General features: G+C 36.7%; 1 protein-coding gene across 2 annotated transcripts; it reads right to left on the bottom strand.

Annotated features, from left to right (window-relative positions):
• Window positions 1-3,729: 3,729 nt before the first annotated feature.
• On the bottom strand, window positions 3,730-13,039 carry arfgap1 (ADP-ribosylation factor GTPase activating protein 1). 2 transcript variants are annotated; one of them, XM_078248214.1, is made up of 13 exons: window positions 12,816-13,039; window positions 10,115-10,185; window positions 9,559-9,668; window positions 9,294-9,465; window positions 8,864-8,964; window positions 8,680-8,766; window positions 8,450-8,564; window positions 8,299-8,355; window positions 8,110-8,142; window positions 6,897-6,953; window positions 5,569-5,628; window positions 4,954-5,009; window positions 3,730-4,838 (listed from the first exon to the last, which is right to left on the bottom strand). In XM_078248214.1, the coding sequence occupies exons 2-13, from the start codon at window positions 10,172-10,174 to the stop codon at window positions 4,499-4,501; spliced, it is 1,248 nt and encodes a 415-aa protein (XP_078104340.1). In that variant the 5' UTR covers window positions 10,175-10,185; window positions 12,816-13,039; the 3' UTR covers window positions 3,730-4,498. The 2 variants fall into 2 exon arrangements, with proteins under 2 accessions (XP_078104340.1, XP_078104341.1); XM_078248215.1 differs by lacking the exon at window positions 6,897-6,953.
• Between the last annotated feature and the right edge of the window lie 1,133 nt (window positions 13,040-14,172).

Consider the following 14,172-nt stretch of genomic DNA (forward strand, 5'->3'; position numbering starts at 1 on the left):
GTTTGTTGTGGCCGATACCAGCAGTAGCTATCGATCAATACCATTACTTTTTTTTTTTCTGTGAAAGGAAAATAATGGCATTTTTTTTAATTTCAATCTAATTTTTAGAATGACTATTTTTCACCCACGGTCACTACAATGTTGTAGCAATCACAAAGGCCATAGTTTTAGTTTTCATCAAATATGTATCTTTATCCCTCTTAAAGTTCTATCAGGAAGCAATGCAATTCATATACATTTAGGGGGAAAAAAAACATTGTATGGTTGGAGAGCCCCCACATTAAACATGACGCATATTGTAACATCGTGCACCCACTTGCTTAAGTTTCTTTGTTGAATGATGATAGATGATTCGAGTAGGACATGATTATATTTGCGTCGTTTATTCCCAGGCAGAGAAGAACTGCAGTTATCGGTCGATACGTCCTTATCGGCCCTATTAGTGTTTTATCAATTTTCTCATTTATTGGAGAAGGAAATATTGACCACCAACATATGGCGCATCTCTAAATATTTCTTAAGAAGCTTATGTAAAGAAATTACCATTTGCCACACTAGCCCATCATTTAACAACTTCTCTTTAACCCCTTTCCCTTACATTTTTATAATGCTGAAGACATTAACCAATACAACAATGCTGTGTATCAAATTTCTCTCCCTAATAGGATCAACAAATGACTCTAAATTCCACACCATACAGGCAGCAAATGGCATTCACAGCACAATACATTTTTATTAAAACACAGAAACCATGTGTACAAGGAAAATATCCAAAGCCTCAACCAAGTAGGTAACACTGGCTCACCTCATGGGATGACTGCTGGTGAAACTTGAAGGGGGCAAGCAGACAACTGCACTTAAATTCACTGAGGAAATGACTTTTGAAACAGCTGAATGTATTTAGCTCCACGTTACATATCATGCATAACATCAAAAATAGTATTTCTGACAACAGTTTCATCAACAAACACAGACATACCCAATCTCAAATTTTCGACAGGCACAGACACTGAGCCAAACTGCTGCTCTGGAAAGGGAACGTTTGGAATTACATTGGGTTTATAAAAAAGCATCACCTTATATCAAGACCTATTGGATGCATTTCAGTCAATTACACATTCTGCAGCTTATCCGTGAATTAATTGTACCAGTATACCCCAACATTCACCAATAAAAAAAAAAAGTTATGGAATATCAGCACTATAAGCTCTTTTACAGAAGTGGCTGTTCAAATATTTGCCTTTTTAAAAAGGTGATATATTACAGCACAAAGTCTTCCATTCATTTCCTGGCAGTTTATATGTTTTATGTCATGCCATTATAAAATAAAAAATAAATGACATAAAGCTTAAGTAATATAGGGAAGGCTGAGGGTAACAACATATATTGGATGGTGATTTACTGACATGTACACCTCACTGCATCAGAGACACATGAGCAAACTGTCATCAGTATCAACAGAAAGCAATCACAGCTGTTTAAGGTTTTTAAACACATGACCATACATGAACACATGACTGCAGAGGTTCAGTGACACAAATGTTCCAGGAGTGATTTCTTTTCTTCTTTTAAATCATTGCATTGTCACTGAGAATACATCAATGCTTTACCCATCTTTGTTGCTTTGCTTTAACACACTTCCTTCAGCAAAGACAAAATGAGAAACAGTAAAGCATGCTGTAATAAGTTCTACATCAAAACAATGCGGATAGGTTCAGAAAAAAAGCAGGTTCACTACTGAAAACTGTAAACTGAAGACTTTTTAGAGGTAGGAAATGGCCATGGAATAAAGTTCCCAGGACTTAGCCTTCACATGTTAAAACCTGTGATAATAAAATATTATTTTTACCAATCACGGAGGCCAAATGAGTACTGCCTATAGATGAAAACACTTTAATAACAAACAACAATCCAGCAGCTTTATTGCACTGGTAGACTGCTCTATAAGCAGTTCATTATAAACTACAGGCCAATGATCACAGACACCAAGCTTCAAAGAATCAGGTGCAAATCATGATGTTTATAAGTCTTCTGATGTTAGTCATTAACTTTATTTTCTGTTGTAAGAATGTTAAGCAAATGTAGCCAAATCAAACCCAGACCTGGAGTTGGAATTGGTTGAAGTGTATTTAACTTGGGTTTAGTTTGAGTGGTTTGCATCATCACCTGAAGACTGGGCTTCTGTGGGTTAATACACGGTAAGGCAAACAAAACTTGACAGTCATTTACAGTATAACGTTGCAGCACCTTATGTTATAGGGAATTAAAGGCCACATAGGGAAGTTAGGTTCAGCAAAATTTGGCTAGTTCAAAACCCAGACAGTTCATTTGGATTTTAGGATTACCAGAGGCTTGTAAAATACCTAATTTCACACCAATTACATTCCCACTTGTTAAAACAATGAGCTTTTCATGATACATTTGCATCTACGATGAACAATGTGAGTTCAGCTGCCATTTCATCTGACTGAGGGATAGACTGGGTTGATTCAATTCATTTATAACAAGTGTTTGAGAGCTGTGACCGTCTAAGCATCCAGCGTATAATGAGCCTCATTAACGTTACTTCACAATTTAGATGGTGATACAAGTGTGAAGATATCTGTGACACCAGATCCTCACAATACATAATGACCAAGGTGCTGCAATGACACAGATGTGGAGAAAGGATCACACACAGTTGCTTCACACAGGATGAATTTTACAATGACCTGTCAGTTCAGTCGAGGTCAGAAGTTACAGGCTCACAGGCAACACCATGCAGTTAACAATGTAGTCTACAGTCCCCCTCCGTGTCCAGTTATTGAAACACAACCTCCACACTTGCAGGATAATGCTGTATGTACTATACAGCATTATCCTGCAATGAGAGACTTTTGTGTGTAATGATCTACAACAAACTGTATATATAGGGTAGACACCAAATGATTTAAAAATACCAAATGTTGCATCTTGAAAATAAAATGGATTAAACAATTGCTGATGAACAAGTGGCTTTCATAATGAGACATTATTCAGTTTCTGAGCATCAGCTGGATTTATAAGACAATGAGTGAATACAGTCTGAACTCTAATTTGAATGTTTCAATTCAAATAGTATCAAGCTTCAAGGTCAGAAAAAGAAAAAAAAATAGATAGCATATTATCATAAATACCCCTTTTCTCCACCAGTAGTTCAAAGCTATTGGCAGGTACAGTATTGTGACATTTTATTATAATTTAATAATTCAAAATTAGATTTTTGCGATTGATTTCTGGCATACTTTTGCTCGACAGATTCATTTAAACTGTAAAGTAAAAAAAACAACAATGTGATAACTTGCTCCATGTCGCAGTATAAAAGTAACATTACTTGAGGAGTTGCATAACAAAACAAATACTAAAATGATGTTGGGGATGTGCTTCAAAGAATATTTTAACTTTGCAATGAATGTTTGAATGGCAGTCGCAGCCAGGTCTTAAAATCGGAGTAAAATCAAACAGCATCAACAAAGCAAAATACATTTTAACAGCTCATTGATGCTAAATTAATTACATCAATTATGAGGAAAGGCTAACTTTTAAGTCAGCATGCACTAATGTGGTACAATAAATGTATTTATCCAAAGACAACTTAACGCTTTAATAATTAAAAAGGGGCAATTATTAATAAACTGTATTTGTTTAAGAGACAACCAAATTCAACTTTTAAGCATCCTGTCCCATTTTCTGGTCTTGATAATATGATAATATATCTGTTTTCAAACCCATTGACTATTTGCACATTTTAAACAAACAAACAAAAATATATATATATATATATTATACACTATAGAGGTCATTTAGCTCCAACTCATTACACATTAGATTTAATTTACATTTGACATATCCACGCAGATTTGACTAGTGATAGCCGATTTGTTACAGTGTTCATTTGTTCCTTTGATTTAATATACCACTTTGTGACTACAGCATCTAATTCTATCAAAAATGCTTTTCAAATTTATTTTTACAAGAACAAAATGTGCAAAAGGTCCAGGGGTTGAAAATCATCTCATTAGTGTTTAGTCAATCGTACTGTATTTACAAGGATTTATATTTACAATGTCAGATTTTCTCTGTCATGCATTGTTTCTTTATGTGGTGTATTGAGAACCAAAATCATTATACCCATACAGTATGAACACTGACTTATTCACTATTAAGGGTATAATATTTGGGGCGCACAGGCAGAACGTTCTGACCATATCTACACTGATTTTTTCTTAATTCCTTGTGATGAAGGTAATTTACAATAAAATACATGGCTGCAAGTCAGTATAGTTGTACATTTTAAGAATATTCCTTTGATAATGAGCTCAATTTAACGCTAGGCTTCATTTATTGTTTGTTGGGTTTATAATAAATATATTTTGAATGGATTGACAGGAACTACGCTGAGGCAGCTCTTTCCCTAAAAGTGCCAATGAGATGAACAGAGAGAGAGAGAAATGTGAGGAGATGTATAGTTGTGAGGTCTCTACCAGTCTGCATTATCCCAGGTTTCCTCAGCAGGTTTTGTGGGACTCTTCTTTGTCTTACCATCTGCGTTCTCCCAGTTGTTGTCCCAGGCTTCCCAGCTCTCCTCTGTGCTGTGTTTGTTGTTGGACGCTGCTTCGGAGCCCCAATTGTCCCAACTGTCAGAGCTCTTCTTTGCAGAATTGTCTGCGATGGTCCAGCTGTCACTGCTAGGAGATTTCTTGGCCTTTAAGGAGTTGTTGCTGCCAAAGGTTTCCCAGAAGTCCTTTGCGACAGGCTGGCTTGAACTGCCCTGATATCCCTCAGAGGCATCCATGTTCTGGTAGCTCTCTCCAGCAGACCTGAACACACGAAAAACACGAAAACATGCTTTAAATGTTGCGTTGCATTAAATTACACAGTGCAAACTATTTTGTATGTGGGAGATTTAAAATTGTATGAAGTTGTTATTATTACCCATCCTCCGGTTTTCCCGAGAAGAGATTAGTCAATTTTGAACCAGCTCCCTGAACCTAAAGAACAGAGAACACTTAAGATAAAGACCTTTATGCAGTTGATACTTCAAGTGTTAAAACATTTTGTAAGAAACAAATCACTAATGCATAGTACTTTAAATAGTGCTAATCAAATTCGAAATGAAAAACTAACGGTGGTAGAAGTGATAACTGAAGGAATCTAAACACCATAAACAATCAATATTTGTTACACAAATGAAAATAGAACGCTGCATTTCTAGTTTTAGCAACAGTTAGAGGCAGTTATAATAAAACTGCAAACAGAGGTTGGTTTTCTAACACTTGACATCAGAAAGGTTGAGCACCAAGTACTCACCACCAGATTTAAATGGCAGCAAGAAAAACAAAGAGATGACAATAAATTAGAATTGGTCAAACATTCATTCATCACTGCAAAACCAGTCTCCTTTGAGGCTTGTGATGTTTAGGGCCGGGGATTAATCTCTCTAAGACGCTTAGGTACGGAGTTCTAAGTGTTGGATCAGAGCTGCAGTTACTGGCTCAGGAGACTGGTTTTGCATGTGCTTACAGTGTGGCAGAGGTCTGCCCATCCTACCTTGTTTGCCAGCCCAGTGATGCCGACTGCCATTTCATCTAGCAATTTGCCATCTTTTACCTGAATGAGCCAAATTATTATTAAAAACTAATAACAACAATCTCCATCCACATGTCTGTCTAACTTGCATGTAATACGCGGCAGTGCTTTTAGATTGTGAGAAACGTGATTTGTGTTTTGTTAAGGGCACTGATAATCAACATGAGAAAACAATAACATTTTGCTCGAGTCTAACGAAAGGTTATTGTTCTCAAGAGAAAATAACTCTTAGTTAAGCAGCTACAAATCGCAGATTGTTAGAAAAGCACATACTATTGCTACCTTACGTCACCAATGCCAACTGTACATTAGAAAACAAAACCATTTAGTTTAATACTAGTTGTTTTTTTTTTTGAGTCATTTGCCTTTCCACTTTCCATTAATCAAACCTAGAGAGTAAGCCAATACACAGCAGGGTGAAAGTAGATTTTTAAATTAAAAACTGTTGTTTATCTTCCTGTATCTTCATTGATGAACATTAGCCTGTTTTCTTATCGCTACACAGGAATCATTTGATCTCAGTAACAGACACATTCAGGAGCTGCCCACTTGACAGTAAAAGAGTTAGAGCAGTTATGTGGAAACAACTCACCATGACCTCAGGGATGGTGACATATTTAATTCAGTTACCTCGCCAGATGAACGGGAAAATGAATTTGGTTAAGATCTTTGTATTACCCATTTATGTCGTTATATGTGGAGGTGGGTGTGGCCCAGCTTTGAAGCAGAATTGGAGCATTTTCTGAATATAGCATTGATATTACGATTACATTCGATGCCAATGTAACATGCTTTGTATATTTAAGTGTAAAGAAGGCTCATGTAACTGGCATCCAAAGTGAATTGGCATTTGAAATAACAGAACATGTTTATAAGACATAAATGACCTTTGTGATACTTTGAAGCTAAAAACTAAATGCCTTTAAATGAGGCATATCTGAACAAAGACTTCTGCTCCTAAACATGTCTAAATGCACTTTTAAGCCTTGTCCAGTGACTGTGCTTAAAGTTCACAGTGACACAGATCCGTTCCCAAAATAAACAGTTCACAGCTGTATGCTTCTGCAAATCCCATTACTGAGTCACAAACTGGGAGAAATTACAAAAAGGGTTGATTTTTTTGCATCCTTGAAACTGCCGTTTTTGTTGTTTAATGTAAGCTGGCATAAAGCAGATAAACTGGCACAGACAAGCAGTGTAGAAAATAGCACATTCACATCTGAAGCTGTTTTTTCTCTAAAGCACTGTAATCCCACCACCAAAGCAACAACTTCAAACATCAATGTTACCTTTTCTTGGGTGGGTTTGATAACATTCTCATTTAATGTCTGTCCTAACTCTGTGGCCTAGTTGGAAGTCAGAGGGGAGAATTCACTTGAATGAAACACAGTTTAACATTCACAGTAGAGCAAGACACTGAGCTGCTTGTTCTGCAGTTGCATGGAGTTCTGATCATGCCCATTCACAATGACACTGAACAAGCACTAGAGGGTGTAATGGTTCAAAACTTGGATCATCAGTATACAGTAAACTTCTCTTTTGAGGCAACATTGCAAACACTTTTCTTCTGTGTAGGTTAGTGAAACACTAGAAGCTGTAATGTCATATACTAAAACACAGCATCTTTGCTTTTTTTACTCTGCCTCCTAAGTTCTGCAGAGTAACATGCTGCACAAACAGATTTATGATTTTTCCTTTAGGATTTATTCTTGTTGCCGTATTCATAAAAAAATTGAATAGTTGAGCAGCCAACACCTATAAACCAAAAAACCTACCAAATGTTGCTATGCATTGCTTTCAATTAATGACAAACTTAATTGTTTATACATACCATTACACTTCTACAGCAGTCAACACAAAAACTGTCATGCATGAATGGATAACCATTATGAATTAATGTGAGTGAACAGTTCATGCAACATTTCTATATTAGGGGTAGGAATTAAAGGCAATCCCCATCCAAAAATACAGTTAACTGTCTTTCACAGGTTATCCATAAACATAAGTATAGACACCAAGAAAAACACAGTATATCCAAGCAGAAGCACAAGAAGATGGCATTCACCATTTTGCAAAATGTTTGATAAACGGTGGAGAGAGAAAAAATGACGAAAAAAAATAAAAATGAAGAAAATGGGTAAAGTGTATCTTAAAAAAAAGAAAAAGAAATATGATGCAGGAAAAGTGCCATGCACCTATTATCTGCTTTACCGGTTCTGGGGGTGCTTTATAGCCCTTTAACTACATCCAAAGAAGGCAAAGAGATATTAAAGTAGTAACATAGTTATTGCAGCTTGGAAGTTTACATTATAGGGTAAGAGATTTACCAAGCAAAACGGCACACATTTTGTGAATACTAATTCCCTTAGGTAAGAGGGTACTACTCAATGAAACAGACAGAAAGGGACAGAGGAAAGCTTCAAATGTAATCCTGATTCCCGACAGACAAAAACCTTTATTAGTAGTACTGGTGACAGGTTACCCATGACTATATCATCTTACCTTCAAGGTTGCTTGGTTTGCCAGTTTAGATGTCTGTATGAAGGAAAAAAGACAAAAAATATTAATGAATTACCATTATTTTTTTTATGAGGGATGCAATTTGGATTTAAAAATTGTTATGCAGAAATTAAGACACATATTCAACACAGCACAATTACGATACAGCATTTATTGAGTACATACACTTACATTATCTTTAGCAATAGTAGCAAACTTGCTAGCTCCAACAGTGAAACTGCTCCAACCCTGTAAAATAAAATGTGAAAATTGTCACAGGGGAAGAAAAAAAAAAAAAAAGAAAAAAGTACAACTCAGACAAAAGATGTTTATGGTGACCTACTGAATAAATAGAAGACATGGCATTGTTGATGAAGTCATCTTCCTTCTTCTCTGGGGTCACTGTGTTGCCAAAGCCAACATACCGATTCTCTTGATTCCCACTGTAGCCCCCTCCACTGAAGAAGCATAAACATTTTTATTTATTTTTTTTATTTATTTATTTTTTTTAAAACTTCATTTAAATAAGACAAGTGCATAATAAAAGAAATGTAAAGAGTGTGAGGCTCTCACCTCTGATATGAGTTCACATCATCACTCAACCAGTCTTCAAAAGCTTTGTCGCCAGATTTCGCAGAGCTTTGTCCAGGTCCTCCAGAGCTGTATGACAGAAACATGGATACACTGCTTTAATGCTTGTCATGTAATCTGCCATTGCACATAGTGTGAGTGTGTTAGAAATGTCCATCACTTTTACCGATGAGAGGATGAAAGACTGGTCTTAGGTTGAGGAGATGTCCAGTTTCTGGCAGGGGATGTCTCAATGGACCACTCCTTACCCTCTGCTAAAGTTACAACCTGTCATAAACAGTTTCGAAAGAGGGTGAATTAATCTGATGAATCACAAGATAGTAATCTCACCATTCTGAGAATACCTTTAAAGATATTTATCTTATCTGGCATACACACTTACAATTAGCGATTTAAAATCAAGTTCCTTCTTTGGTCCATTTCATAGTCAGTTGTTCATTTAGTTTTTTTGGTTTAAACCTTTCAATGGACAAATGGATTACTACTGACAAACTACTCACATGATTTAACTCCCTGAATGAGATCATGGAGAATTTGGTCCTAGATGTGAAACGTGTAAGAAATGAATCATACACCATTAGGTCTGCACACCTTACCTGGTCTCTAAAGAGTGCAGCAGCTTTGCTGTTGTATTTCTCCTGTAAATTCCAGGTGGGATCATAATCATCTTGGAGTTCAAGAAAAATGCGGAATTTTCCATTTCCACCCGCTTTCATCTTCTCAAGCTCAATATCTTTCCACTTGTCCATGGTGACAGAGCGCACAAAACTGCAGACAGGGTAGAAGAGATAAATAATGTATTATCAGGCAGGCCAGGATCTCCAAAATCATCAGCATCATAGTACACTCCACTATTCTTACCTGAGATGTACACCGAGGCCCCTGTGCTTGCCAGAGCATTCAAGACAAATCCAGATCCCATAGGTCACACTAACCCATTGAGGGTTAAAAGCCCCACACTCAAAACATAGCTGGAAAAAAAGGCACATGGGACAACTGATGAATTTACACATCTGTTCAGTAAAACTACAGAGACTTTTGTACATTGAAGTTTATTTGTAGCATTACCCACATTGAGTGTGTCAGTTAAATAATACAGAACAATAACACATATGTACTGTATATAGTACATTTATTTTTAGGTTGAGAGACATATCTGTGTACTGTTATTGCCAAAGATGCAGGCCAACAAAGATGTCCACTGGCAGTGAAATTCCCACCTAAAATAACTCCCACCATTTATGTGAACAAGGATGAAAGCGGGGGAATTTTGTGAGGGATTGTGGGAAGGTGCTACTTTGCAGGCCTGCCAAACACCTGCTACCTGCTGTGTGAATTATAAGGTTCCAGTGAGGTGACACTATTTGGACTAAGAACTGAAAGTTAGCAACAAGAATAAGTTGCTGTGAAGACTTACATTATTCTCGTCTTGGGTTCTCACTTCCTTCAGAACTCTCCTGGTCCTTGGACTCGCCATGTTGACCCACACTGAAGGAGAATGGTAGAAATGTAGTCCACATTTAGTCATCAAAGCAGAAAACATTTGTTAAAATCTGTTCGAAAGACAAATACTCCTGGGAATTAACACTCAGTGAATCCAACTTTTTGTTACCAAGCTATATCTCAGAATAGCCTATAATTAGGGCTGGTCAATATATCGATATTATATTGATATCGTGATATGAGACTAGATATCGTCTTAGATTTTAGAAATCGTAATACTGTAAATGGCCTAAGTGTTGTCTTTTCCTGGTTTTAAAAGCTGCATTACAGTAAAGTGATGTCATTTTCTGTGTTACCAGACTACTCTAGCTGTTTTTACCCAGACATTATATCTACATTACTGAAGATTACTTATCTTAAATCTGATTGTGAAAATATTTTGTTAAAGCACCAATTGTCAACCCTATAATATCGCCACAATATCGACATTGAGGTATTAGGACAAGAATATCGCGATATCCGATTTTCTCCATATCGCCCAGCCCTACCTATAAATCGAATAAAATCGTAAATAACACATTCCTATTGCTGTCTCTTCAAGAGAAAATCCACCCCAAAATAGCAGTGACACATTTGGTCAGTTTTAATTTGTTAATTTAAACCACAGTGTGTATAAAGATTCAAACCTGGTTCATAGCTGATAGCAGTGAGAGAAACAAGGTTTTAATGATGTCATCTAGATCTTGGATTAGATTTTTAATTACTCAATTATTAGTTTGGTCTATAAAATGTGTCTGATAATAGTAAAAAAAAAAAAAATAAATAAAAAAAAAACAACTAGAAGGTGATGTCTTCACTTGCTTGTTTGTTCGACCAACAGTCCAAAAGGTATTCAACTTGCAATGATATAAAACAGAGAAAAGACGCAAATCCTCACATGTAAGAAGCTGGAAGCAGTTCACGTTTGCCATTTTTGCTTGATAAATGGCTCAAAAGATTCAACTGATGATTTAAAATTGTTTTCAACTCATTTCCGGTTGATCCAGTAATTTATTTTAATTGTTTCTGAAATACTTGAGCTCTTATTCTGTAATTCCAAGATTTATAGAAATTTCAGGTAATGATCCTATCCACCACAAGGAGGTTATCATTGCCATGGCACTGTGATACTACAGCAAGTCAGCAGCAGGCTGTTCTAACCAGAATGCATTGGGCAGTGATCACCAATGATTGATATTGCTAAGACCAAAGTGATTGTGATATGGTTAGACAGCTAAAGTCATAGCTGTAATCCCTACACAGTCTGGTGATATTCTGTGTTTCTTTTTGAAAATAGTCTGTAACAAATGCACTTTTTACTCCTGTTTAAATAATGATAGCTAAAATCTACAGTGCCCAGCTCTTTTAGGAAGGGACTTTAGGAAGCATTTTCTTAAAGAAACTATATATGTTTTATATATTTACATGTTCGTTAAGAATGAATGAGCCTGGAACTTAAGATCCACAGACAGGGCAAGAAAGTCAGAAACCTTTATAAGAACGCCTGGTTGTTATTGGTCTTTCCATGTAATTTGATGACAATAACAAAAATATAGAAAAACACCAGCTTTATCCTTGAAACTGTTAGTTATGTTATAACTGAAAATGATTTAGTCTATAAAATGTGTAAACATTCCCCCCACAATTATGTAGAGCTCAATGTGACATGTTCAAAAACAATTTTGTTTGACGAATAGTCCAAAACCCAAATGTATTATATTTACAATAATATAATGATCGCCTGATTCATTTACCATCTAATCATTACAGCAGTAATTTAAAGATACTAATGTTGCTATCCAAAAATCTCAGAAACAGGCAGTACAATATACAGTACTACTTCTGTATTAATGGAGATGAACTCCGTGGCAGGTGGGATGTTTTCACAAAGAGGCACTCTTCACAAATGTATGCAGACATTCAGGTAAATCTGAGGGAAAACATCAATTACGAAAAACTCAGTCGACAGGTACGTTTACATTCCTCAAACCGGCATCGCTTCTTTGAGCAAAATAGGAATACTCTGTTGGCTAAGCTAATCAGATTTAAAAAAAATCAAGATTCACTTGAATGAAGGCCTAAATCTTATTTTCAACTTGATACAACTTGATACAGTTAGTGGGGGTTTTACTGAGAGCACTGCTCTCACTTTGATCCCATTTACATAGTTAGTTAGAAGTTCACACCTGGAAGCTGTCCAGTAGCTACAACTTCAGCTTCTCTAACCTTTTAGGCCACCATTAACCCAAATACAAATAGTCATAATTAACCCTACCAACGATAATTATACAATTATAAGTCGGAAGTGTGCTTCAGGTCATGATAACTTTTGTCTCTTAAGGAAATGCAATCACGACATGTTGAAACCAAAGGTTGAAACTATTAGCTAAGGGTTAACGTTCCTGCAGTCGTGTCAAACCAACATTAGCTACTGATGTCATACATCGTGTTCCGTGTATATTTAACGACATACGTCTAAAATGTCATGATGACTTTGCGATGTCTTACTTCAGAATATCATTTCAAGCTTATTCCCACATGGACATCACACCAAAATGTTAAAATTTGAGTGAATTTATATGGTAACTAACGACAATGCTAACATTAGCTAAGGACCGAGCTTACTGATCCGTTACCTGTCTGTGATTGATGAACAACGAAAGACGCTGTTTTCAGAGGGTCTGCTGGCTCCGCCGATAAACTCTACGAACGCGTTTCTTCTGTGGCGGAGGCACAGCAGATATTATATTGTCACAGACCGTGTCAGGCCAACAGAAGTGTATCGTTTACGACAGGCTGCTAATGTTAAGCACCGGTAGCCATGTTCCTGTTTGCATACGTTGGCAGTGCAGTGCATCATGGGAGTCCGTCTTTCTCTTCCTCGTTTTTATTTTCTATCTTTTTCTTCTCTCTGTTTTCTCTCTCTGCTGCCGCCACTGCTTCGGAGTGTGTGAACATGCAAGTGAACCGGACCGTGATTTCACATAAAGGTAAGCTACAAAATCAAAATGTTGTTTAGCTGTCGCCTCTCAGTGTCACGCCTGTCTTTCTCTGTGCAGACATTTTGCATTTTTTTTTAACTGAGATGTCTTTCTCCAGCTAGGCTACTCCAAATAGACATTTTGTGCACGCAGCAGACATGTTGATAACATAATAAGCACAGGTGTTACTAATACGATGGCTCTGTTCTATTACTGTGTCTCAGTAAGCCGTGACAGTGAGTCAGCATGAACAATACTGAAGCAGCTAAAGGGAGTTCAGCCATCATTAAGGCCAACTATCCTACACCAAAGCAACTGTAATGTAGCCTGACAAGCCAGAACCACATCAAGATGTTGGCTGAAAATTACATTTGCTGCCAAATAGGGTGCGTCCAGATTTGTAGGCTAACAGTAATTATGTTGATGGCGCACTATCATGGTGTATTATTATCATTTGAGCAATGCAATACACAGTAATAATAATGTTATATAACATTAGACAACTCAAGGTAATGTGGTGGAAGTTTTCTTGTTAGCAGCAGGAGTGTGGATTTAAAAACACAATAATTGAAACTAATAAAGACTTACTGAGAATAAAACCAAAGTTTGGTCTTTGAGTATTTATTTACATTTGCAAATGCAGAGAAAACAGTTTCACATAGCATCAAAGCACATCTGAAAGGGTCTTCTGACCAAGCCAACACATCCATACATCTATATAGTAGAAACTCCCTTAAACCACCCCCATTCAGGATATCTTTAGCAGCTTCACAGATGAAAAGACACCATAAATAGTCAAATCCTTTTACAACCTTCCCCTCTGCTCCTGTTCCCAACTTAGCCTAAACACCAATGTAGCTTAGGAGACAGAAAATGAGACATAGCTCAAATGTTATGGCCCTCTTCACCCTTATCTACTAAAAAGGAGAGACTGAGTTCTGAAAACAAAGAATAGCTTCAACTAGGCTCAAGGTTTTACGACGCCAGTTGCTTCTCCTTGAAGTCCTAGAGT

This window comes from Sander vitreus, chromosome 4, assembly GCF_031162955.1.
Source record: "Sander vitreus isolate 19-12246 chromosome 4, sanVit1, whole genome shotgun sequence".
Taxonomy (NCBI): domain Eukaryota; kingdom Metazoa; phylum Chordata; class Actinopteri; order Perciformes; family Percidae; genus Sander; species Sander vitreus.

Excerpts from the sequence above, each read along its gene's own strand:
- arfgap1 (XM_078248214.1), bottom strand. The coding sequence starts at position 10,174 with ATGGCGAGTCCAAGGACCAGGAGAGTTCTGAAGGAAGTGAGAACCCAA. Across the intron at positions 8,356-8,449 it reads CCATGTCTTCTATTTATTCA|GGTTGGAGCAGTTTCACTGT; the intron begins GTAGGTCACCAT and ends TTTATTTTACAG. Across the intron at positions 8,143-8,298 it reads CTACTATTGCTAAAGATAAT|ACATCTAAACTGGCAAACCA; the intron begins GTAAGTGTATGT and ends TCCTTCATACAG.